The sequence below is a fragment of the Spermophilus citellus genome (assembly GCF_964194105.1).
Source record: "Spermophilus citellus genome assembly, chromosome: 5".
Taxonomy (NCBI): domain Eukaryota; kingdom Metazoa; phylum Chordata; class Mammalia; order Rodentia; family Sciuridae; genus Spermophilus; species Spermophilus citellus.
In genome coordinates this window covers 158,776,792-158,801,055 of record NC_138186.1, presented here as the reverse complement: position 1 = coordinate 158,801,055, position 24,264 = coordinate 158,776,792, and the positions used below count along the sequence as shown (strand labels likewise).

Below are 24,264 nucleotides of genomic sequence, written 5' to 3'. Positions count from 1 at the left end.
ACCAAGTATGTGAGGAGAGTACCTCTCCCCCCAGAGTTGTACCTACTAACTCAATACTTAAAAGCCTTGGATAATGTGGAGTTATGATTTGACTGTAAGGGTTCCCCCCAAAGCTCCAATTAATGCAGGAATATTCAGAGGAAAAATGGTTAGATTACGAGAACTCTAGCCTAATCAGTTCATCCTAGTGTGAAAGGACTGATTGGTTGGTAGGTCACTGGGGTGTGCCCTGGAAATGTGCACCTTCCCTGTGGCTCTGTACCCTTCCCTCTCTCTGCTTCTTCCTGACTCTTACAGGAACTGAGCAGCTTTCCACTGCTGGGTCGTTACCCCATGATGTGCTGCCTCATCTGGGGTCCAAAGCAATGGGATTGAACCGTCTATGGACTGAGATCTCTGAAACGGCAGTGAACCCCAAATAAACTTTCCCTCCTCTAAGTTGTTCTCATTAGATATTTTGGTCATAGAGACATAAAAGCTGACAAAAAACACATGGGTTTTCACAAGTTAGACTTTTTGTTGTTGTTTTATTTTGAGACAGGGTCTTGCTAAATTGCCCAGGCTGGCCTTGAACTCATGATCCTCCTGCCTCAGCCTCCTGGGTAGCTGGGATTATAGGTGTGCACCATCAGGCTCTGCTTGACTTCTTGGCTTTTCAACTAAAGTTGATTTTTCTTTTGAAAAAGGAAGGACCAGGAATAGAACTCTCCATGTTCTTTAATGTTCAGTGTGTTCAATTCAGGGAACATGATTATCATACTTATTCTGTTGCTGTTTGGTGATGAAGTGAAAAACTCTTGTTACAATGTTATTTCTTAGTTTTGACCAAGGTACTATTGGTTAGATAAGATAGTAACATTAGGGGAAACTTGATAAAGGGCATATGGGAACTCTGTACTATCTTTTGGTCTTTTCTATAATTTTTCCCCAAAATAAATAGTTTAAAAAGTATTTTAGCACAATTGACATACAAAAAGTAGTAGGCAGCTGATGAACACAACTTGATGAGTTTGGAGATAAGTACATGCCCAGGAAACCACCATCACTATCTATACCATGAACACACATCCATCATCTCCAGAAGCTTCCTCATGTCTTTCTTGTTGTTATTTTGTAATAAGAACACAGCATAAAACCTACCCTCTGAGCAACATTTGAACTGTATGACACAGCATTGTAGGAAGAGCACTGTGCTCTTATATTGCATGGTTATAATCTGTTTCCTTCCACTAATACCATCCTGTGTCTTCCTCTCTCCAGCCCTTGGCAACCACCTTTCTGGTAGATTCCTTATGAAAAGGAGCTGAACTTTACCAACAACAAACTCGTTACCAGTGAAAAGTTAGTAAAGCAAATAGGGATAGAAGAGGATCAAGAACTTGAGAAGATATTTTGCAAAACTGCTTTGTTTAAATAAGAGGCAAAGGATTGAAAGAAGAGCAAAGATTCTTTTAAGCTATGAAGTCTAATACTGAATGTAGAGGTCCCATGTTTAAACTTAATGACCCAGAACTTGGGGCCTCTGAGAGGTGATCATGTCATGAGGGCTGTACCCTCCAGAATGGGGTTAGTGCTCCTAAAAAGGAGGCCAAGGAGCCTATTACCCCCTTCTGCCATGTGAGGACACACAGAAGCTGCCATCAAGGAGGAACCGGCCTACACGAAACACCTCCCCTGCAGGAGCCTTCATCTTGGACTTCCCGGCCTCTGGAACTGTAAGCAGTACATTTCTGTTGTTTGTAAGTTATCCAGTTTAAGGAATTTTGTTATAGTAGCCCAAAAGGACTAAGATGGAAAGAGATAACCCCAGTCTCCATATTAACAAAGTAGCCTTACCCAAGGGCTAACTCACAGGGTAGGGATGAAGTAAGTGGTTGGTGCAGCTAATGTTTGAGATAAATTGCCTTAGCCAAGCAGTGACTCCAGTCAGTCTGCTTAAAAGGAAACTGAAGGGAATTCCTTTAAGCCTTTTATGCAAATGTAGTTGCTTTTACTTTTAGTGTATGCTTTTGTGTGGTGACTTAGCAGCCGAGATGAAGGGGACCCTGGGGGTACTCTAAACTGTTGTGTTACACTTACAGAGGAAACTGTTAGTTGTCCAAAAATCCACGCTCTCTTTTTCCTTAGTGAACCCAGAGTTTCAACTGAGCACATTTCCCAGCCTCTTTTGCCATTAGATAAGGCCATGTGGTGAGCTCTCACCAATGGAAATGCTACAAGACATTTGACATCTTTCTTCCACATTCTTTCCCCGTAACACTGGGATCCAGATGTGGCAGGGATCCTGCCTCCACTCTGAGGATGACACCAATGCTCAGAGCATGGCAGACTAGGACGCAAGAAGGAGCCCTCTAGTTACTGGGGCTGGATGTCCCCTGAGCCACCACATGAATAGTCTGGTTTTCTGAAGCTGCCAAGGAGAAGCAAACAGGTGGTGAAACACACCGATATGCAGCGGGACACTCGATGGACACCAGTTTTTCTGGCCTTGCTGTTCAATGTTTCTAGCCCAGGAACCAGACATGGGAGCGAGCAGCCTTCCGAATGGCCCAGCCTGGCCAGTGTGGTCTGCACCTGTGCTACATCCTCTGGGGAAGCATCTCCTGGATTCCTGACTCAGGGGTTTCTAATGATTGTCACCGCTGCCAGCCACTGAGATTTATTATACAATAAGAGATAACCCAAGTCTCCATATAACAAAGTAGCCTTCCCCAACACAATGGCTATAACTCTACATTAAAATTGTCCTTACTCTCCCGCTGCCAAACAACATCAAAGTTCTTCCATGTGTTTCATTACTTTTTAAAAATTTTTGTAGTTGGAAAAAACAAACAAATGAATGACCAAAAAGAAAAAAAAAAAAAAAAGCAACCCAGAGAGGTTAAGTACAGAGTGCTCAGTTTAAGTGTGCATCAGAGACTATGGTTTCTGATATCTAGTCCACTATTTCTTGTACATGGATCTAGATTTATAAGATAGTTGGGCAGAAAAAGAAGTTAAGGAATCAGGAAATGAAAAATTCAGCATAAGTGAACTGGTACCCCTGTGTCCAAAGGGCCTACAGTGTGTGTGTGTGTGTGTGTGTGTGTGTGTGTGTGTGTGTGTGTCTAGGGCCTACACTGTGTGTGTGTGTGTGTGTGTGTGTGTGTGTGTGTGTGTGTATCTAACTGTGTGTACAGAGAGGACAGATCAGAAGTTAAATGATGACATAATACTCTCTTCTGGTCAGAGGATGAACATATCTGCCCTGGCTCTGCCTCATCCATGTGGAGTCTGAACTTCAGCTTCCTGCCTGTAAGTGGGACAGCTGGACTACATGGCTTCTCCAGGTCCCATTCTACCTTCAGGAAGTGACTCCAACCCTGAAACAATCCACCCATCTCTGGCTGGTTTACTGCACTGCCCATTCCTAGCTGGGCTCCCAGCACAAGCAGGAACCCCATGGTAGCGATTCTCTTCAACATCCTGCTAATGCCAGCTTTTGGATGCTGAAATATGCCACTGACTTTGCCAAAAGCTAGAAAAACCTTTATTTTTAATTTAGACTAAAAAAGATTCTGTGTTCCAGCTTCACTTTGAATAGCACCTTCCTGCTAGATGAAAACATCAGTCTCAAAGTAGCAACTAAACAATGACAGCCACATACACAAGCTCCATCTATATTGAACACACTCTGTTCCCAAAACATCTCCGCACATTGGGAGGGGGCATTAAGCAAAATAACATTTTCTTAAAGAAAAGGAGGAGGAGGAAGAGAATTCCAAGTGACTAACAATAACACGCTGAGAAAATAAATCTGTCCACAAAGTACATTAAACATTTTTTTTAAGGAAAAGGAGGAAGAGAAATTGAAGTACCTAACAATAGAGATCAGAGTAAATAAATCCTTCTGGAAGGTACAATGTAAAAAGATTACATTTCATGTTCTTTTAAATCCTTAAAGGTGTAAGAAACCGTTGGAATATACAATTAAGTAAACTGGGTGGTTTATTGAACAGATGGCTTCTAATTTTGAATTTAAGACACTACTACTTAATTATCCACATTATAATAAGACTGAGGGATGCATAATACAATATTAACATTTGTTTTACCAAGTAGAAATGTAGAAATGGTAATTTTCTTCCTTTGCTGTACCTGCAAACATGTCTTTTCTTCAGTAAGCATGCTGTTTTTATAATCAGCAAAATTACTTCAGGAAATTAAAATCACAACCTCTATTTCTATCAAATATTTTAAATGAAAATGATTTTTCTATTCACTATGTGATAAATCAAAGGAATGCCCCATTTGCCTTTCAAAAATGACAGTACCACTAAATTCAAATAATTAATAAAATCAGATTCCAGTAGACAACAGCTTCAAATACAATCCCTGCCTCCTTCCCCTCAGTCATTGCTACTAACAAAAGTATTTCTTACCCAAAACACTCAAAATGCACACTGCATTAACTTAGTCAACTTTGGTTGCTGCTAGACAGACTACATTTCATCACAGCCGTTGCTAAACATACAATTTGCACACATTTCTTTTGTTCCTCTAGGTTAGCCTGCACGAACCTCAGAAAGAAAACATATTAAAATGTTGTGCAAGATAACTGAGGATCTCAGACTTCTCTCCAGAGTCTGAAAGTCAACTCTCCAGTTGTTTCAACCCAACTTTAAGGAAAGATCCAAACCAAGACAAAACTGTTTAAGACAGACTGTAGTTCCTATGGAGGGGGGGAAAAAAGTCATCTTCTAAACTACTTGGATTTCAGTGCATGGAATTTGCAACAGAACATCTGTGTTGCATCCAGCCCAGCTTCTGTCCTTCTGCAGCTCTGCAAAGAAACCCCCCCCTGCAAAAGTCCCAAGGCTGTGCCCCTTTTCTGTCTCCGGCTGCTCTGAGAGGGAAGGAACAAGTCCCGAATCATTTCTTGGGAGAATTCACTTTAGCACCTACCTGTGCTCCGCTTCGGCTGAAGCACATCGTCTGCCTGGTGCAGTGACCTCACTGGGTGCTCAGTCAGGTAAAACGAGAAGCTTTTACTAGTCCGTGCAGCGCCTTCCGTGGAAATATTGCATGAGTCAGCTTTTATCTCTCAGACCCAGCACACAAAGGCTTTACAAAAACCTGATCTGCAACTTTCTCACTGCCTTTTCCCCCTAGTGTGCAGACCACAGACTTCAGCATCCCTGTGAGCCTTAAATGAAACATGACATCACGAAATTGAGAAGCAGGACAATAGACACCACTGTGGGTAACTTGGAAATGCAACTTCACTAAGCAACACCCTGCGACTGCCATTCTTTTGTGAACATCAAATACAACCCATGCTTGCCTAAAGCTGCTCCGGCTGCACCTTCCTGGCTCTAGCTATAGTTCTTGCTAAGCTCCACGTTACATCGGCAAGGTCTTTGGAGCTCAGATATTTTCAAGTTTACTTCCTGAATTAGGAGCTTGTTTCAAAGCAAAGGGACACATCTGTAACATACATTTTAAAGGGACCCTTGGGGAGGGGGCAGGAACTGAAGGCAGTTTGAATAGTTGCTGTTGACAAGAATACAGCTTTCAAAGAAACCAAGTTATGAAAGAATATATTTGACTTTTTAAAAAGCAGTTTAAAAATCTGTATGAAGGCAACTGTTTGCAATTGACACTGATGGGCATTTCTTCAAAAAACAGGTTCCATGATTTTACACTTTAAAATATTAAGTGGTACCAGCTGAAGAATCTAGTTCCCACACTCTAGGTAAGCCGACTTCAAATTATGTAAGGGTTTTTAAAAAAATTATTATTTATTTCCCAAAGGCTGCCTGACTTTTAAAAAATTCCTTATCTGTTTTCATATAAAGATTTAATAGATTTATATTTGAAAAAGACATTGGGCTCTTTATGCATTTAGACAATACCTCGGGAAGTACCAAAACGCAATTGAACACTTATATGATACCACTGCAACATGGAACTAAAATTCAAAACATGGACTCTGTCCATCTATAGACCCTCTAAACTATCTCAAAGGATTAAAATCCTTTAAGTAGAAGTTCCATTTATAGCATTCATTTGTGGTTGTAGAAAATAACACGGGTAGATCATCTTTAATGAAGCTCTTTCTATCATACCTATTAAATGATTTTAAACTAACAACATAATAGGATAATTTGTTTTAATGCCTATTTCCTTTCAAACAAGGCTGAGCAAACAGCTTAAATCAGTCCTCTGAATGGAAATATATCAGTCAGTTCGGAAGACAACTTGTGGAACGATTCCTCTCCCACAGGGTGTACCTTGTTTGATGGAAATCACTACCTGAGGATGCTGGAAGGCAGTTTGAGGTCTCTCTGGGCTGTGGAGCCTGTCTACTCCTCCATTCTGAAGCCCACAGGGACCTCTCTGGTCTCCTGGTTGATGTGTGTATGCCCTACACCAGCACCCAGCAGGGCCCTCCTCTGCGTAGCTGAGTCAGCCCCAGTCTTACAAAAGCTTCCCTCCTGTCTTCCTAGTCAGTCTCGCCCCTGTTCTTCCCTTTGGTTAAACAGCTGTTTATCAATGATCTCTTCCTATCTGGATTGTCAGCTGTGGGGACCAGGAAGCCTTCCTAGACTACAGATTTTACATCCTTATGTAAGATACAAATATCTAAACTTTCAGGTGGTGTGGAACATACAGAGGTTCCTGGCTTCTTGGTGCATAGATTTTCATATATGTAGATATCAAGTTAGCTGCATTAATTGTTCAATAAAATGTTACTGTTCTTGGCTTTTTTATTTTTCCTTGCCCGAAACCATGTTTTTAAAAAACAACCTTTTTTTTTTTTTTGGCCTGGATGCTGTGCATAACTATAATCCTAGTACCTTGGGGGGCTGAGGCAGGATGATCTCGAGTTCCAAGCCTGCCTCAGCAACTTAGCGAGGCCCTAAAGAAACTTATTGAGACCCTGTCTCTAAATAAAATATTAAAAAAGGGCTGGGAATGTGGCTCAGAGGTTGAATGCCCCTAGGTTCAATCCCCAGTACCAAAACAAACACAAACAAGCCATTTTTGAGAGATGTTCCATATGTTTCAAGGAAACAAAAATCAGCAAAGCTGCTCTGTGTGAAGCTGGTGGGCAGTGCTGGTTGACAATCAGGAGGTAGAGGTTCTTTTCACAGTGTCCCCACCTGGAACAGGGATTCAAGGCATAGAAGAGCAACACCCACCTGGACATGTCTATAGCCACCAAAATTCAAGCCAGTGAGCAAGGATAGCATGTGGTCTGACTGGAAAAGGGCCAGAAAGTCCTATTTTAAAAATCCCGTTCCAGAAGTCTGCCCTAATGCCTGGAATCCCACTATGGGTTGAGTATCCTTTATTCAAAATGTTTGGAACAAGAGGGTTTTAGATTTTGGAATATTTGCATATATGCAATGAGATATATCCTGGGTGTGGGACCCAAATCTAAACATGAGATTCATTTATGTTCCACATATACCTACCCACCTAGCTACAAGTTAATTTTTATAAATTGTTTATAATAATTTTGTTGTGAAACAAAGTTTCATGGTCTGGAAACAAGTTCCATGTGTGCTGTCACATCAGCATTAAACATGTTTCAGATTTGGGGGCATTTTGGATTTCTGAAGAGTTCAGATGTCAGATTTTCAGATTAAAGATGCTCAACCTAAAACCAACTCCTTTTGGTTGAGGGTAAAAGTCCTCAGTCAAAACTCCAATAGTCCCTGGGAAGGATCATGCAGTCCCTGCCTATCCTTCCAAAGTAGCCAGGTATTTTAGGAATGAGACCAGGCTGGGCTTGTCTAGTAGGTCTGGGCAGAGGGAGAGGGCAATGTATAGGACAGTTCACAGTTGCAGGGACTTAGCAGGTCCTGGTTAACTGAGACACCTTGCTGAACTCCCATCCAGGCAACAGATTCAAGAAGTCGGGCAGCCAAGGATAAAAGAATGGTCCAGAGAAAAAAAAGAAGGGCAGATACATGCCTAGGTTTGGGGGAATCAAGATAAGATTTTGCTTCATATCATCAATATCAGATAAGGCAGATTTATAAAATACCCAGACATTTTCAGATACAAAGGTACTACCAGTTACAAGGGGTGCTTCAAAACATGTATTTTATACACAGAACATAATAATTTTACATGCTGGGGCAAGTGTAGGTGCATGGGGAACCCTGTGTATGTTCTGACTTAAGATAATGCCATTGTAATATTTTTTTTTTTCAGGACAAGTAATAAAACCAGCTATTTCCTGATATAGGCTTAAAATATACTAAGAATGTTTTGTCAGTGGCCTATCAGAACTTTTCTTTGAAATAGAAAAGGCATGAAATTACATTTTCTAAGAGTATACCACAGAATAAGTGTAGAAACACTGAAGTCTATTGCATGCCCAAAAGTACCAAATATCCCCCATGAAAGTCCCTTAGAAGGACACACTGACCTTCCTCTCCTGCAAGTGAGCGGTAATGTATTAGCATCCGTCTGCATCACAGTTATTTATTGAAAATCTATATATACTCTGCCTGCTCTAAACCCAGAAAACATCACCTACTGCAAATTCTGCTGTTACACGAGGCAAACTCTGCACTTGGCCAAATAAACAAGAAGGTTAAGCTGGCTTTCTCCTTTTGAAAAGGTTAGTTTCAAAGTGAAATAATTTTAACAGCAAGTGAGTTTGTTTGTACAAATTTAAAAAGTATTTACACTCAGCAGAAGATAGGGGTCTAAGGACAGACAAAAGCACCCAAGAAAAGCCTGACTAAGTGTAGGAGAAATTACATGAAAACATTTCTTGTTTGTCCTGCAGCAGTGACTGTGACAATAGAAACCAAGCTACAAATGCCAGCAACCAGTACTCAAGTCATCCAACTGCAAACCTAGTTTCTCGCCCCATACTGCACTGTCACCAAGCATGGTCACAAGAATTTCAAAAAACAAACACACAAAGCCATGAGTCCCAACAGGTTGTCACAGCCTGCCCTTCCCCTCAATCCAGTGGCCCTTTAACTTTTCCCTGAGACCTACTGCCAGACAGCCATGAGGTGAACCAAGTGGCCTTGAAGGCCCTCATTCTGATGCCTGTGCTGTTTCAGGCATTCCTCCCTGGGCTCATTTCTCTGCTTCTGGACAATCATTAGCTTCATTTTCCATTCTGTTCTTTTTTAAGGATATTTGGTCTTTATTTTCCAGAGATGGTGAAATCAAGTCTTAGTTATTTCTGAACTGAACAATTTTTAGATATCAAGCAAGCAAATATGTTACAAATAGCTTCTTGCTTTCAGTAATCTATGAGTCCCATCTCTAAGGACACCATTGGAGGACTCGCTGAGCTGAGCACAATGAAGGAATTATCCCTGGAAGAATGTAGGCTGCTCCCAGACACATTCTTCCCCCAGGAGATAACACACATCTAATCCATTCATAACTAAAGGCATTCCACACAATCTATACTTTTGGAAACACTCTAGAAAAATGCACTTGAATTTGCAAAAGGGACTTGGGCACTTGGGTTGAAATCCTGCAGTAGTATTTTCCAAAACACCAATTAAAATGAGAATTAACAGTTTCAGAGTAACGATCATTTGAACATCCTGGCAGAGCAGACAGCCCCCATCCGCCAGCCTTTCCTTCTCTTTGTGATGCAGCTCCTTGGATGTGGGGGGTGAAGAGGAGGCTCAGCTCCACATTGCCAGCTGCTCCCACCCCTTCCGTAGACCAAGCCATGGTGGGCTAAGCTCAGAGGCAATTCTCCACAGCCGCAGGTGGGAGGATGGAAACTAGCAAGGCAGACACACATGAGCTGCTTGGAGGAGATTTAAATCAATCTCTGAGCTGGTTCAAGACTCCCTCTCCCCAGGGCCCCATTGCCACACTTCACCCTGGGAAATTACCATCTTTCAGGATCATCTGGGTCAAGCTTCCCACTCCCAAAGTTAAGGTCAGTGTCAAGGAGGTCGACAGCTTAGCCTCTAAGATGTACAGTCTGTGAGCAAATGAACTTATCTCAGGGGAGACTATATAATTTTAAGAATGGGGTGATTGGAGCTTATATTCATTTGGCCTCCTGCTCTAGGGTAAGGTGACAATCCCATTCCAGCAAGAATCTGTACAAGGCCAAATGCAGGCTCTGCTCCAGGAAAGCAGAACTCAGTCCTAAGTGACATTTCTTTCCAGGATTTCATCTCTCTTTTAACTAAAGAAGGCAATGGCCACAGGGCCATGGTCCTCCAATAAGCAATAACAACAGTTTGCTGTCGTGGGCCCTGATCCTTACCCTTCTGAATGCTGGTGGTCCACATAGCAACAACCCAATGACCCCCTTCCCTCCAGGCCCCCCTCTTTTTTTTGCAGTACTGGGGTTTGAACTCAGGGCCTTGCACATGCTAGGCAAGCACTGAGCTATGCCCCAGGCCCTTTTGTTTTTTATTTTGAGTCAGGATCTCACTAAGTTGCCCAGGCTGGCCTTGAACTTGCCATCCTCCTGCCTCAGCATCCCCAGTAGCTGGGTTCACCCGCGTGTGTACCCACCCAGCGTTTGTCCTTTCTCATCAAAATAGCATCAACCCCTTATTCGCCCTCACTAATGGCATCCACTGAGCCCCAGGTTCCGTGCTGGGCACAATGAATGGACAAGGGCTGTCTTCTTGGAATGCCTGTCACACAGGATTGGACAAATCTCAAAGAATGTCAAGTGTATCAACTGTGATGCAACAGTGTGGGGCACCGCAGTTACAATTACAAACTACCAAGGATTGTGCACATAAACATTTGCTGTATTTGTCTAGACTGTCTCTCCCCCACTCCTAAACTGTCCATCAAACAATATTGAAAGTGAAGAGGAATTTTCTATTGACAGTAAAATCAAGTTCAATTAAGTTGCCTTCACTTCGAGTCCTCGATCCAATCTGGGAGACGAGTTGGACTCATCTTTCATCTTATATTTAATTACTTGGTATCCAAGCTGAGAGTCAAACTTGCTGAAAGTTTCTGTGAGTCTAAGCACTTGCCTAATTCCTGGTTCCCACAGAGGTACATGAAGTAACTTGTTTATGTTAGCAGAACAAAGGAAAGGAAAAAGAGCTCTCTGTTCCCCTGCAGGTTTATCTTAATTAGGTCACGAAACAAGTGCAACCAAATTTATTTTGGTTTATTCTGAATAAAAATTATCAAATCCTTTTTACTATATGAAAGAAGAGGGAAAAAACAAACTAGGAATACTAGCTGTTGGAGGGGTGGGGTTATATATTTCTTCACTACCCACTTGGATCCTGTCCCTAAGTTTTCTTTAATAAATATGTATTCTGTAATTAAAATACAAAAATAAATTTATGCAATGGGTGATGGGTAGTCCCCATGCGCCGGCCCTATTCCTGCCTGGATCCCACTTTCTCAGGCCCTGTGTTGTCCCCAGGTGTATACAGCTCACTCCCTTGCGGGCTGGCAGCCACATAGGTTTGGCTAGTGGGGTGGGGGTGGGGACCAATGTTAAGAGGCAACATGAGAGGGGAAATGGACATTTCTTCTGTGGCTTTGTTGAGCAGAGGTCTAGTATTCAGCACTGGCTGCATTTGAGGTGGCTCTTCCATGCCTCAGACCCTCCCTGAGTTCCCTTAATCCTGTCTTGTCCTGCCTGTTGTCCTGGAGGTCAGAGGCTAAGGCTTGCTGTGGTTGCTGGCTCCCTAAAGCCACCCTGTCTCTTTAATGAAGAATCCCTCCATTAAACCCTGCATGTGAAGCACCTGGGCTAGCTCTATGCCCTGCAGATCCTGGGCCAATACAATTTCATATGAATTCCAAAACGTTTGGTCTACAAAGCAGGTAGCAGTTTGGCTTCACTTTTTTGCTTATTGGAATGTTGACCCTTGCTTTTTACTCCATAGCATGAAGTAATATTTCAGCCATTTTTTGATTTATGGCTTGCTTTAAAAAATTTTATAATTTGTTCATTTTAGATATACACGATAACAGAGTACATTTTTACATATTATACACATGCAGGGTATAACTTATTAGAATAAGTTACACTTATTAGAGTATACTTGCAGTTATACATAATGTGGAGTTTCTAGTCGTGTATTCATATATGAACATAGGAAAGTTATGTCAGCTTCATTCTACTGTCTTTCCTATTCCCATCCCTCCTCCCTTTCCTTCATTCCCCTTTGTCAAATCAAATTAACTTTTAGTATTCCCTCCCCTTCCCTTACTCTGTGTTAGCATCCACATATCAGAGAAAACACTCAGCTTTTGGTTTTTTGGGACTGGCTTATTTCACTTAGCATGATAGTCTCCATTTACCAGCAAATGCCACAGTTTCATTTTTCTTTATGGCTGAGTAACAGTCCCTTGTTCATATCTACCACATTTTTCTTTATCCATTCATCTGTTGAAGGGCCCCTAGGTTGGTTCCATAGCTTAGCTATTGTGAACTGAACTGCTGCTATAAACATGACATGGCTGCATCACTGTACTATGCTGTTTTAAGTCTTTTGGGTATATGCTGAGCAGTGGGATAACTGGGTCCGATGTGGTTCCATTCCAAGTTTTCTAGGTAATATCCCTACTGCTTTCCAGAGTGGTTACACCAATTTTCAGTTCTACCAGCAGTGTATGAGTGTACCCTATTCCCCTCATCCTCACCAACATTTATTGTTAACTTGTATTCTTGACAGTTGCCATTATGAATGGAGTGAGACGAGATCTTAGAGTGGTTTTGATTTGCATTTCTCTAATTGCTAGAGATGTTGGAACATTTTTTCATATATTTGTTGACCATTCATATTTCGATTTGGAAGTGCCTGTTCAGTTCCTTTGGCTGGATGGCTTATTTGATTCAAGTCAATGAAATGCACATTTAACTGGAGCTTATTCCATGCCAGAAACATTTTCCCTTTTGCTATCTACAGGTATATTCATTTATTCAGTATTGATTGGGCTGCTACCATGTGCCAGACACGGTCGCAGGCATTGAAAACACAGCAGTGAATCAAACAGTGAAAATCCTGCTTTTCTGGAACTTATTTTTCTAACAGGAGCTAGACAGACTAAAATCCAACTATCAAAGCTTGTCAATCCAAGAAAGATACTTTAGGGGTGTTCTAATCAGACTCTTTATCTGGTGTTTCAGTGGTCACTTACATCCCACCATGTGTGGCCATCTCTGGATTCTGTTAGTTACTGGGCACTCTCGATCCCTGCTCAGATAATCTACAGCACTCTGAGGCAGTCCTAGTCTTCAAAGTGCTTTCTCACACAGAGCTGAAGTTAAGAAAAAATATAAGAGAAATTACATCTCCACTGTGGGGTTCCTTAGTAATGTGAGGTGGGCTGTCCACTTTTCTATCCACTTTACCTCTTTATTCAAATATTCATCAAGTACTACCCTGGAGGTTAGTTTTGATGTGGGGAGCCCAGGGGCCAGGTGCAGTGGGCCAAAGTGCTTAGAAATGGCACCGCCCCCTGCTGACCTTCTGTATGGGTCTCTAGTCTTGCTTTCCTGCTGCTTTCACCAAAGTGTTTTGGAATGTTAGAATCCTCATGCCAAATTACCACTGTAAAATACAATGAAAAGACACGATTTTTAGAGAATGTTCTCTAGAAAACAAATGTGCTCCCTGCTCCTCCAAGTCAGACCCTCAGAAATAGCAACCACACTCTGTCCTCCAGGTGCATGGAGTTTGGCCATGAGGACAGACACTGGACCACCAGCTGAGCAGGTGACTGATGACTTAGATGTGTATGAGGTAGGGGAGGCACAGGGGCTGAGACACATGGAAAAGGAAACCAGGTCTGGTTTGGGGCGGTCTGGGAAGGTTTCCTTGAAGAAGCAACATGAGAACTGACATCTGCAGGCTGGAGAAGAGGGAGCAAGGGGAGCTGGGTGGAGGCAAAGATGGTTCATGCTACTTTGTCTCTTGAGGGTACAGACAGCAGGTACCCCTGGCATTTTGCCCAGGTTGACCACCTGCATTAGTTAGCTTCTGCATTGCTGTGACCGAAATACCGGTTAAGAACAACCTAGAGGAGGGCAAGTTTATTTGGAGCGAATGATTTCTGAGGTCTCTGTGCACAGACATCTGACTCCATTGCTCTGAGCCCAAGGTGAGGCACATTCTGGGGGAAGAGCCCAGTGAAGGAAAGAGGCTTAGGTCATGGTGGGGTCAGGAAGTAGAGAGCAAGGAGGAAAGGGTACACAGGGAGGCTGCAACCTTCCAGGGCACACCCTGTGACCCACTTCCTCCAGTTACACCTAATGAGTCCATTCAAACTAGGATGCACTGATTAGGTTACAGTTATCATAATCTAATCATTCTCGCATTAACTTTAGATCTGGGGTCAGCTCATTTCTAAACCATAACACCACCCAACCTAGATTTTTTTTTTCTTGTTTGCAAGCACACTGTTGCATAGCACAAGTAACAACCATATTTACTCTAACAGTCCCCCTACTAGAATATATCCTCTCCTTTCTTTCTATACTCTGGTGTGATTCTATTCTTTAATCTGTATATATCAATCTTCTCTCTTCTCAGCTTTTTTTCTTCTTTCAGACCCTGGGCAGAGCTGCTTGGGTAGCAACCATGACTCTGATTTTGCCCAATCCCTTGGACAGGGTCCTAATAAATTGCGGTTACAGTGAATCACAATGTAAACTTCCCTGCCCAGCATTTCCATCTAGGTATAATCAGATTAAGATGAACATCAAAGAAACCCTAAAAGAAAGGGTCACGAAAGGATATGTGGGGGACAGGAGGAGCTGGTCACTCCACTCCATTCAGTCTGTCATGATGTTTCTAGGGGCCTCATGAACTGATTGTGTGCATTTGAGCCTTGAGTCCTTCCCAGAATCAGTCGGTCACCTGTCCCAAGGGACCTGAAGTCAGGGAAAACATATGGCTCCAGACTTAAGACATCTGCTCAGGTGGCTGTACAAATCAGAGCATAACAAAATGGCAAACCCCAAAGAATTAAGCTTCTCTAAGAGCTGCTCTAAGGGGTTACCTTCACAATGACTACTGGTTCTCTTCCCAGTGATTTAATAATAAAAATCATCCCCAAAGCTGAACTTACTATGTGCAATCAAAGTTATCACTTAACACTCACAAAATAATGTGTGGAAAGGATGCATGGTCCAGAGTTGAGATGTGTGGGATCTCAGCTCTACGGAACCTTGTCATCTTAGCCAAGTCACTAACCACTTTGGGTTCCAGATTCCTTCCAGATTAGTAAAATAAGAGCTTTGGATTCTCCGACAGTTAAGAACACTTTCTATATGTCTGCATCAGAGTCCATGATTTGGAGTGATGTGTCCACACTGTGAATTCTTTCTTAACTTCATAGATAGTCTCTCTTGAGTCTCGAAAACATCTTTAGGATCTTTGATGTGGTGCCACTGTCACAGTCAGGTAACCAAACAGTGATGCATGAATAGGAACATGGGGCCTCTGGATAGGGAAAGGAGTGAAATTTCCTATAATTCCTATGTGCCAGGATTTGTGATAGACGTTGTAATTCAATTATTGCCAAAAGGAAAGTTCCCTACAAAAATGTTTAACATCATCTGACAGTAGACCAGTGTCTAGCCTTCGGTTAAGCTTTTTACATATCTACTGAGCTCACCTCCACTTTTTGCAAAATTGCATTCTGAAAACCAGTTATAAAGTATATGATGAAATAGCTCAGGCTACCACAGGGGTCTTGTCATAATTTGTGGCAGCATCCCAACCATGGATCTGCACTAATACACCTTGGGCTAGCAGTAATACAGAAGTTGGGCTAAATATACAACTGCAGAAATTATGCTTCTATTACACACAGACAATGTAAGTATGGCTGGTTCTAAATCATTCAAGGGAGCTCTTATTTCTTAAGTTTACATTCAATTATGTTATAGTCAGCTTTTTCATCACTATAACCAAAAAACCTGACAAGAACAATGTAGAAGAGGAAAATTTATTTCGGCTCACAATTTCAGAGGTTCAGTCTGGGGTTGGCCCACACCATACGTCTAGGTCCCAGGGGAGGCAGAGCATCATGATGGAAGGGTAGGGCTGAAGAAAGCAGATCAGGACACAGCCACAGGAAGCAGAGAGAGCTCTGCTCACCAGGGAGAAGATATAAACCCCAAAGCACACCCCTAGTGACCCACCTCCTCTAGCCACATCCTACCTCCTACAGTTACTACCCAGTTAATCCATATCAGTGGATTCATCAACTGATCAGGCTACACCTCTCTTAATATAATCATTTTACTTCCAAAAATTCTTGCATTGTCTCACACATGGATTTTGGGGGATATCTCGTATCTAAACCAATACAAATTATGATGAATAAAACAAATTTGCTGAATGGGATGTCATGGAGACTGGCTGAGACCAGAACATTCTTTGTGGCTGTCCCCAGCCCAGTTGACTTTCTTTGATTGATGGGGCTGGTTGATTTACAAGGGGCTAGGAATGGATTCTGGCAAAAGGATTCTGACACTGTCTGGCATTCAGACATTTTTTTTTTCAGATATATATCACAAATTGTATTTGGGGAGCTGAGGATAGGGGTTGGGGATGAGCCTCCGCTAGTATGAAAGATTTGGGGAGAGACGTGGGGAAGGAAATCTGGCCTGAGGCATAGAATGAGCAAAGGCCATTAGATTCAGGGGAATTACTGGCTTCTGAGTTTGAACATGAAGCACACTCAGCTAGCCTCATTCCCAGCCAACCCCAAAGTCTATGTCTGCCCCCACAAAAGAAAGAAGAGACTGGGTATCTTTAAGAAAAAACAAAAGGCAGGAAATATTACAATAATAATGTCTCAGTCAACTTGGCTGTGAGATATTTTCATCTAATGGAAGAAAACACAAGAGGAAGGAGGATCTCTTTCCCATACAGAGAAGAATGCGGAGTTTCAGCAGCCTGGGCCTAGGGTCTGGGTGCCCACCACCAGCAGGACCAGGGAGCTTGGGAACTTGGAGTACCTCAGAGCAGGGGCCCCAGGAGGTGCTGTCTGAGAGCAGAGGGAAAGAAGATGGTGAGGCCCTGTCCTTCGGCCAGCAGGCAGGGACAACTGTGCTGGTGAAGTTGTCTTTTAATTGACTTCACCTTTACCATGGGGCTGATGAGGCCTTGTAAGAACCAAAGATTTCCCCAGCCGTTGTGAATTGAGACTGGGCAGTCAAAATGACTTGCAGACCTGTTGTTGGGTCAACACTGAGTTTAGATTTTTTTCGAACCAATGACTCAAGTTTAAAAAATTACAATGCCTCACATAAAAAATCAGATTATTATTATTATTATTATTATTATTATTATTATTATTATTGCATGGGGAAGAGGTATCCCCCAAAAGTGAAGTTTGAACATCTCATTCAGCAGCAGTGCTTCCCCTGCTGTGCAATTCCTGTGTGCCATGGTCCCCGTCACCCAGTTAGTACTGCCCCTTCCTACTCTCTCCTTTCCATGATCTGCCTGGTCCTTGAGGCATGTGACTCTGTAATACACCATGGACACATCTGGACACTGTGCCTTATGCTAGGTGAGTCGTCCTAGAAATTACCCAATTATATATTCCAGTAAAACCAATTTATTCCTATTCAGTTTATAAACCACAAGAAAATAAAACATAAAAAAAAACCCATCCTAAATAATTACCTGGTGTCTGTTACTTTAGACAAAATCAGGGCACAGAAAAATGCCTTAAGACCCATCTTCCCACCATGGGGAGGTTTGACAGGGAGGGGGAGGGTGGGAAAAGGCAGAGTGGCCCACGGGGAAGGGTGGGGGACTGGTAACTGCAGTTCAGGAAGTTAGCACATCTTCATTTTCCCATTATTTGTACGAATCTGTCTCTTATCCTACTAGTTCATTTATAAACCTACATTTCAATAAATGTTAGAATTTGCACAGTTTTTCTATGAAGGAATCAAGATAGGAGAAGCACTTTAATTGGTCACTCTGGTGCCATAGTTTCAATATTTAAAAAAATTCTCCCAAACAGCAAGACAAAACCACATCCCCCAAAGAATGCCATACTGAATTTGCTGGTGACACTCAGGGATCCTGCCATCTGTACACCCTTACAGAAGTACCAAAGTAGGGATTTATTTATTTTCTTTGTGGTACTACGATGGAAACTGGGGTGCTCTACCACTGAGCTATACCTCTACCCCACCCACCTTTACATTTTTTTATTTTGACACAAGGTCTCACTAGGTTGCATTGCTGAGGCTGGCCTTGACCATGAAGTCCTTCTGACTCAGCCTCCCACTGTGCCCAGAGGGATTTGTTTTGACACTCTTTTCCAAAATGAGTCAAGATCCACTTACTATAAATGCCAAAATTTACACATAATATCCTAATCTCATAAAACGCTAGTTTTGTTGTGACTTTGTAAAAATAATAAGACAGAATTTAAGATTTAGGGGGGTTGGCTGAGTGGCTCAGAGGCAGAGCACTTGCCTAGCATGCCCAAGGCCAGTGAGGCCCTGGGTTTGATCCCCAGCACTGGGGTGGGGGAGGCAGGGAAAGACTTAGAATCAGATATCCTAGTCCCATCAAAGTAAACAATGACTGTAAATGCTGAGGGCCATTACCAAGTAGGAATGACGCATCGATTTCCTTGCCAACGTACCCCATGTTAAATTTGCTGTTGACATTGCATGTGTGTTTGAGAAAGGTGACCCTACTCAAGGAGGAGAGTGGATCCAGGATTAGGGTGTGTCCTGCAGTTTGAGGAAGTATCCCGCTCCTTGGGTTAAGGGCATTCCCAGTTTAAGACCTTGGGTTTTAGGGAAGTTCGATGTTGAGGATTATTGCTGCTGGAAATAGGGCGTTCCTGCTACCTGAGCTCCCTTTGAGTTCTCGTGAGATTCAGAGAGGATTTTGGGAAGAAAGCCTCGCGTAGTAGGTGAATTGGGAGCAGAACTGGGATTGCCCCAGAACGTGTGTGGAGGCCGGTGTGAGTTCGGGAATAAAGAATTGCTGTTTGAATCTACAAAGCTGTGTGGTGGCTTGTGATTCTGTGCCCAGCCAAGACACTGGCATGTAAAAAAGAGGAACAAGCAGTCCCCCTAACTTGGAAGAGCATTTGTGAATTTTGACACTGATCGTTTATGAAGACAGCTGGAGGAATTAGTTGATCATCTACATTTTTCTTAGAAAGGGGAGAAAAAGTCCCATCCTGTCCACCTTCCTAGTGTTTATTCCTTTCTGAACCCTGGAGATAAAAATTTTAATATGCAGAGGACTCAGAGGATTTGCAGATGTGGCCTGTCTTTGTGCAGAAGGATCTCTGATATGAGATATCTTCCCTCAGGAGGGAGAGGAGGAGGAGGAGGAGGAGTGAGTGAGGGAGACAGAAAAACAAAACCAACCACTTGCCCTAATCCTGAAATGGAAGAAAAAGCAGAGAGCGTCCCTGAGGGAAGAAGCTACTTACTCCAGACTGCAGTGGACCACGGGAGCCTGGCCAACTCAAGTTACCTGCTTACATTTCCTGCCCAGTCTTGAGGTTCCTTTAGAGGCACTTCCTGAGCAGGGGCATTTGCTTGTGAAAGCCAGAGCAGGAGTGGAACAGGGGCCTGGTGGAGCAGGGGCCTGGCGGTCCCATTCAGCGCTCCTTCTCCAGGTTTCTCGGGGAACCCCAAGGCCAAGAAAGTGTTAGAGGGCAGGGGGCTCTTCTGCTCCTCTTTTCTACGTGGATAAATGTGACTTCCTGTATTTACTTTTTAAGAGTTCCTCTGAAGATGAGCTAAACCATTTCTAGCTTATGAGAACGGGTGTCCTGCCGGTATATCTTCCCAATATGCTTTGCATTCCATTCTATTGTGGACACTGAGATCTTAATCTATTTGGACAGGCTATTACATCAGCTGTTATAATGGTGCTGGAAACCAAAAGTGACGAATGGAGCTGGCAATGGTTCCCACACAGTCCTAACAGCACTTCCCAGGTGTGATCCAACACCACCCAAGTCACTGTGAGGGTTGAAACTGTGCCCCCGCCCTGCCCTGGCTGTCCAAGCCCTAATACCCAAGGAAGTAATTAAAGTTCAATGAAGTCATAAGGGTGGGGCCCTATCCTGCAGGCCTGCTGTCCTTATAAGAAGAGGAAGAGACACCAGAGATCTTATCTCCCACCTGCCAAGAGAGACCTCACCGGAGATCAGTCCTGCGGCCTTTCTCTGCAGTCTGTGTCTCTCCAGGTACCTTGGCCATTTTTACATGTAAAGCTGGCACTGACAGAGGAAGAATGAGAAGATCAGAACACCAGTTTGACTTTTGTGGGTGCCCAAGAGAAAAATAATATCTACAGTGAGAGGTGCCCTCTGTCACATGCTCCACACTGCTTGGCTATCTAGCTGTGGTTTTAAAATAGCATTTAAATGAAATAGCATTTCATTTGATGAAAATTTAGTTTTACATATTTAGTGATATTAAAAGAGTGGAGGATGGAGTGAGATATTCCTTGTTTCAATTTTGGACCTAGGACTTATGATCATGGACTTCCACTTCACTCAACCTTAGTCAAAGTTCAGAACACTGCCTTATTTTGGGGGGTCACCTTTTCATTTTGATATAATGCTTGAAAAATACCCACCATGGTGCATGCATAGACACAAGTCCTCACCAGACCATAGGTTCTACTCCATGAGCCAAAATGAAGAGACTCAACGTAGCAGACACTCAATTATGTTAGCTGTCCCCTTATTAAGGATGGACAACTGCCAACAGGTTTAAAAGAACCCCAAACACAGGTAAATCTGAACTCATTTCACTCATTTTTTTTTCTGATGACATCATAGAAGCAATCACCAGCCTCACATACATCCCCATTGATAAATAATCTTCTTTCTAAAGAATTGTTACTTATTTCTTAAAAGTTCAGCTTCTTTGTCGTCCATAGATACACCCCACTGTGTAGCCTTATGACCACAGATTTTAACACCATTAATTTATTATTTATTTAGCAAGTGTTTAAGAGCATTTTAAATATGTAGTCCAAGAACAAGAAATAAAGCTATCCTCCACAATTCCTGTCCTGGACGTTTCAGAAGGTGTTAGGGGAGAGATAAGTCTGTTCCTAGCCAATGTGCAAGGACTTGCTAAGTACCAGGTGCCGCTCTACATGCACCCGATCAGCTCTTCACAACCCTTTCAGGACTCAGGTGCAGTTGTGACCATTTTATGAAAAACTCAACGCACAGCAAGTGAAGCAGCTTGGTGAGCAATGCTGAAAAGTAGAGGTGCCAAGATCTGAGCCCAGGCGGTCAGATTTCAGGGACTGTCCTCTTAATCCCTATGCAATACTGCCAGATAATTGAATTTAAATCAGATTTATGGAATTAGAGAGCTTAGGACATGTGTCTTGGGGTGCTGGGGCATTAGAACAGATCTGTAGTATGAATTTTCATTTTATGGAGGAAGAAATGGAAGTCTAGCACAAGGATCATCCTAGATACTCTGGACCCTGGTTCCCAAAACTTAGCTGGCATCCAAAGTCCCTGGAGGCTGGTTGTAACACTGATCGCAGGTTCTCAACACCAGGGGTCTGGGACTGGAGTGGGAACTGAGAATTGCTAACAAGTGTGCAGACGGGTGAGCTCAGCAGTAGCATCTTTCAAAGAGATGGTGGATATAGCTGGGGAGCCCCCTGAACTTCCAGAGCCAGCCGGAGCCAGCCAGAGATGGCCTCCATCCCTCAATGAAGCTAAGCCACATGGGAAGCTCCCTTCTGGCACTCCCTCCAACGTGGGACAATACAAAGACCCTTGGTACCCTCCCCAACAAACAGCCAATGTGAAACCACAGGAACCCACTTACTGCCGAGGACAAATATTATTCTCGATGTGAGTTATTTACCGAAACTTGTGATCTAAAATTTGGCTCTATCAATGCTAAACATAGCAGGAATTAGCAAAAATAGCAGGGGCCGTGAATGATTGCCAGCATTTGTCCTCAGAAGGGGAGGACAACCAGATCATTTCAAAGTTTTCATTTATTTACATTATAATTCAAAAGGAAAGTGTTTTGTTTATTTGTTGAGTTAAAAGGATCCTTCATTAAGATCCCTCATAACTTTTCGAAAATAGGGACACTGCTTAATTATTGTTTAAACTTGCCATGTTTAAAACGGCTTGCTCATGGTGGCCTCATGGGGGTTCTGAGGCTTTAGTGATTTATGGAGCCCAGGGCACCACTGAGCCCGGCACACGCTGAAGGCCCACACGTCAGCAAGTGCGCCAGTCACACAGGCCAGCCCAGGTGTGGCTGTTTGCACGGGCAGGGAGGTAGGGGCCAAACAGCATGATCCGAGCTGAGCAGGCAGACCTCATAATCAAAGTCTCTCTTCCCCTTTAGCAAGGGGATTCAGAGAGAATGGCACTCCAGAAGCATCTATGGAGCACCTACATCGACAGGGCAATTATTTGTTACACAGTGGAAAACTCTCAGGTCTGAACACATGGTAGTCATTACACATTGAGTGAAATTTTAGATCACCTCTTCTCTTGAACACCTGGCAGGCACCAAAGACCTCAGGTTAGGGTTCTAGAAAGCAGTTCCATTTTTTTGTTCTTTGAAATTTTATTTTGAGCTGGGTGCAGTGGTATGCGCCTGGGATCCCAGTGGCTTAGGACCCTGAGACAGGAGGATGATGAGTTCAAAGCCACTCTCAGCAACTTAGTGAAGTTCTTAAGCAACTCAGTGAGACCCTGTCTCTAAATAAACTATGAAAAAGGGCTGGAGATGGTACAAAATATGTTTTGAAATAAGTATACATCCATAGGAAACTGAAACAACCACTACCACAAAAGCATCAACAAACCTACAAAATAACAACAAAACCCAAAAGATGTACCAGGGATCTCCTATGCCCTGCACTAAGTTCCCCAAAGGAACAGTTCGTACAGCTGTGGCACAATGGCAGATTTGACAACGGTCCAGTTCTCAGGGCACATCCAGGTCAGTTATATTTTGAGTGTGAAGAAATAAAAAGGAAATGTAATGGCAACCAACACAATCACCAATTTCATTTTGTCTGATATTACTTTGAAATTTACCTTTGTATCAGTAGTGAGGACAAAGGTAAATATCAAGAAAACAAATTGTAAAAAAAAAGACTCCGTAAAAAAAATTCACGTTTTTCAGAGATTGAGATTAACAATGATACATCCACCTATTTTCAAATCATCTGTAGATACACAGGCTGATTAGCAAAGTCACAGCCTCTTTCGAAGTAAGAGAACCCAAGATTTGACATACACAGATCCTAACACACCAAGCCCCCACATCTGTACAATTGTTGGAAAAGAATAAACAAAGAGCTTATATGGAGGTGCCTGTATCTGGTTATACTTCCTCAAATAATCTTTAGCTGCCATTACTGTATTTGTTATACATGAGTTTAAACAATTTATTCAATTATCTAAAACGTTCTTAGTTCTCAAGTGTGCAAACAATAAGACTGGGAATTTCAATGAGCTGGAATAGGTGAAGTTTTACTGGATCTTATTTTCATAACATATTGTCAGGTTAAGGAGTCAAACTATTAATATGCTAACCAACTTCCTTAACTAACAATTGATATAATGATCAAAACTGATACCCTTCAAAACTGATTAAGCCTGTGGTGAGGTCATTCACAGCTAAGCTTTCTGTTTGATGCATTAGCCATAGTTTGGTCTTTACCCATAACATCATTTAAAACAGAAAATCAAATGAACACACAAGACAAACCATCAGAAAATCAAAATGCCTTGAGAAGCTCATGAGAATCAGATTCTTGGGTCTCTCAAAGAAGATGGAAATGACTTTCATAAGCAGGTACCAAAGTGGGGACATGTTTTATTCTTCCCCATAAGAAAGCTGCTCTGGTATCAGGAAACAAAACACAGCCTTGCCCTTGCACTGTAGGAAACTGTCTGCATCCCCTCTCGCTCCAGTGGGGCTGGCCAGAATAAACAGATGTTTCAATAGGTGGGGAAGCCAAGCTCCTTCCAGCTGTACACAGAGAGCTGTCACCCCCTGCTGGGGTCAGCTGAATTCCCAATGAGGTGGGATTATGAAAGAAAAACTTGTCCTGGAACCCCACAGCACCCCCCTACCACACATACACACCCCAGCCACTCAAGTCCACCGGAGCATCCTTGGTCTACTAGGTTCTCTGTTTCTACTCAGGGCTACCTCCCTCCAGGGCTGGTGTCCTAAGCTGGGCCACCTCACGGAGATTTCCCAGGACTGCCCAAAGTTAGAGCCAGAACACAGGAAGCCTGGGTCCAAGTGCTTGGTTCAGT

At 42.8% G+C, this 24,264-nt stretch overlaps 1 protein-coding gene across 5 annotated transcripts in view; it reads right to left on the bottom strand.

Annotated features, from left to right (window-relative positions):
• The window catches only part of PLEKHG1 (pleckstrin homology and RhoGEF domain containing G1), a 210,201-nt gene that overhangs the window by 88,047 nt on the left and 97,890 nt on the right, over window positions 1-24,264 (bottom strand). The window contains exon 3 of one of the 5 annotated variants that reach the window (XM_081296328.1): window positions 13,120-13,239. The exons of the other annotated variants lie outside the window; for them this stretch is intronic. Within the exon in view, the coding sequence (XP_081152454.1) occupies window positions 13,120-13,129 (10 nt within the window). The 5' untranslated portion in view covers window positions 13,130-13,239. The remainder of the gene's footprint in view (window positions 1-13,119; window positions 13,240-24,264) is intronic. 5 annotated transcript variants of the gene reach the window in all.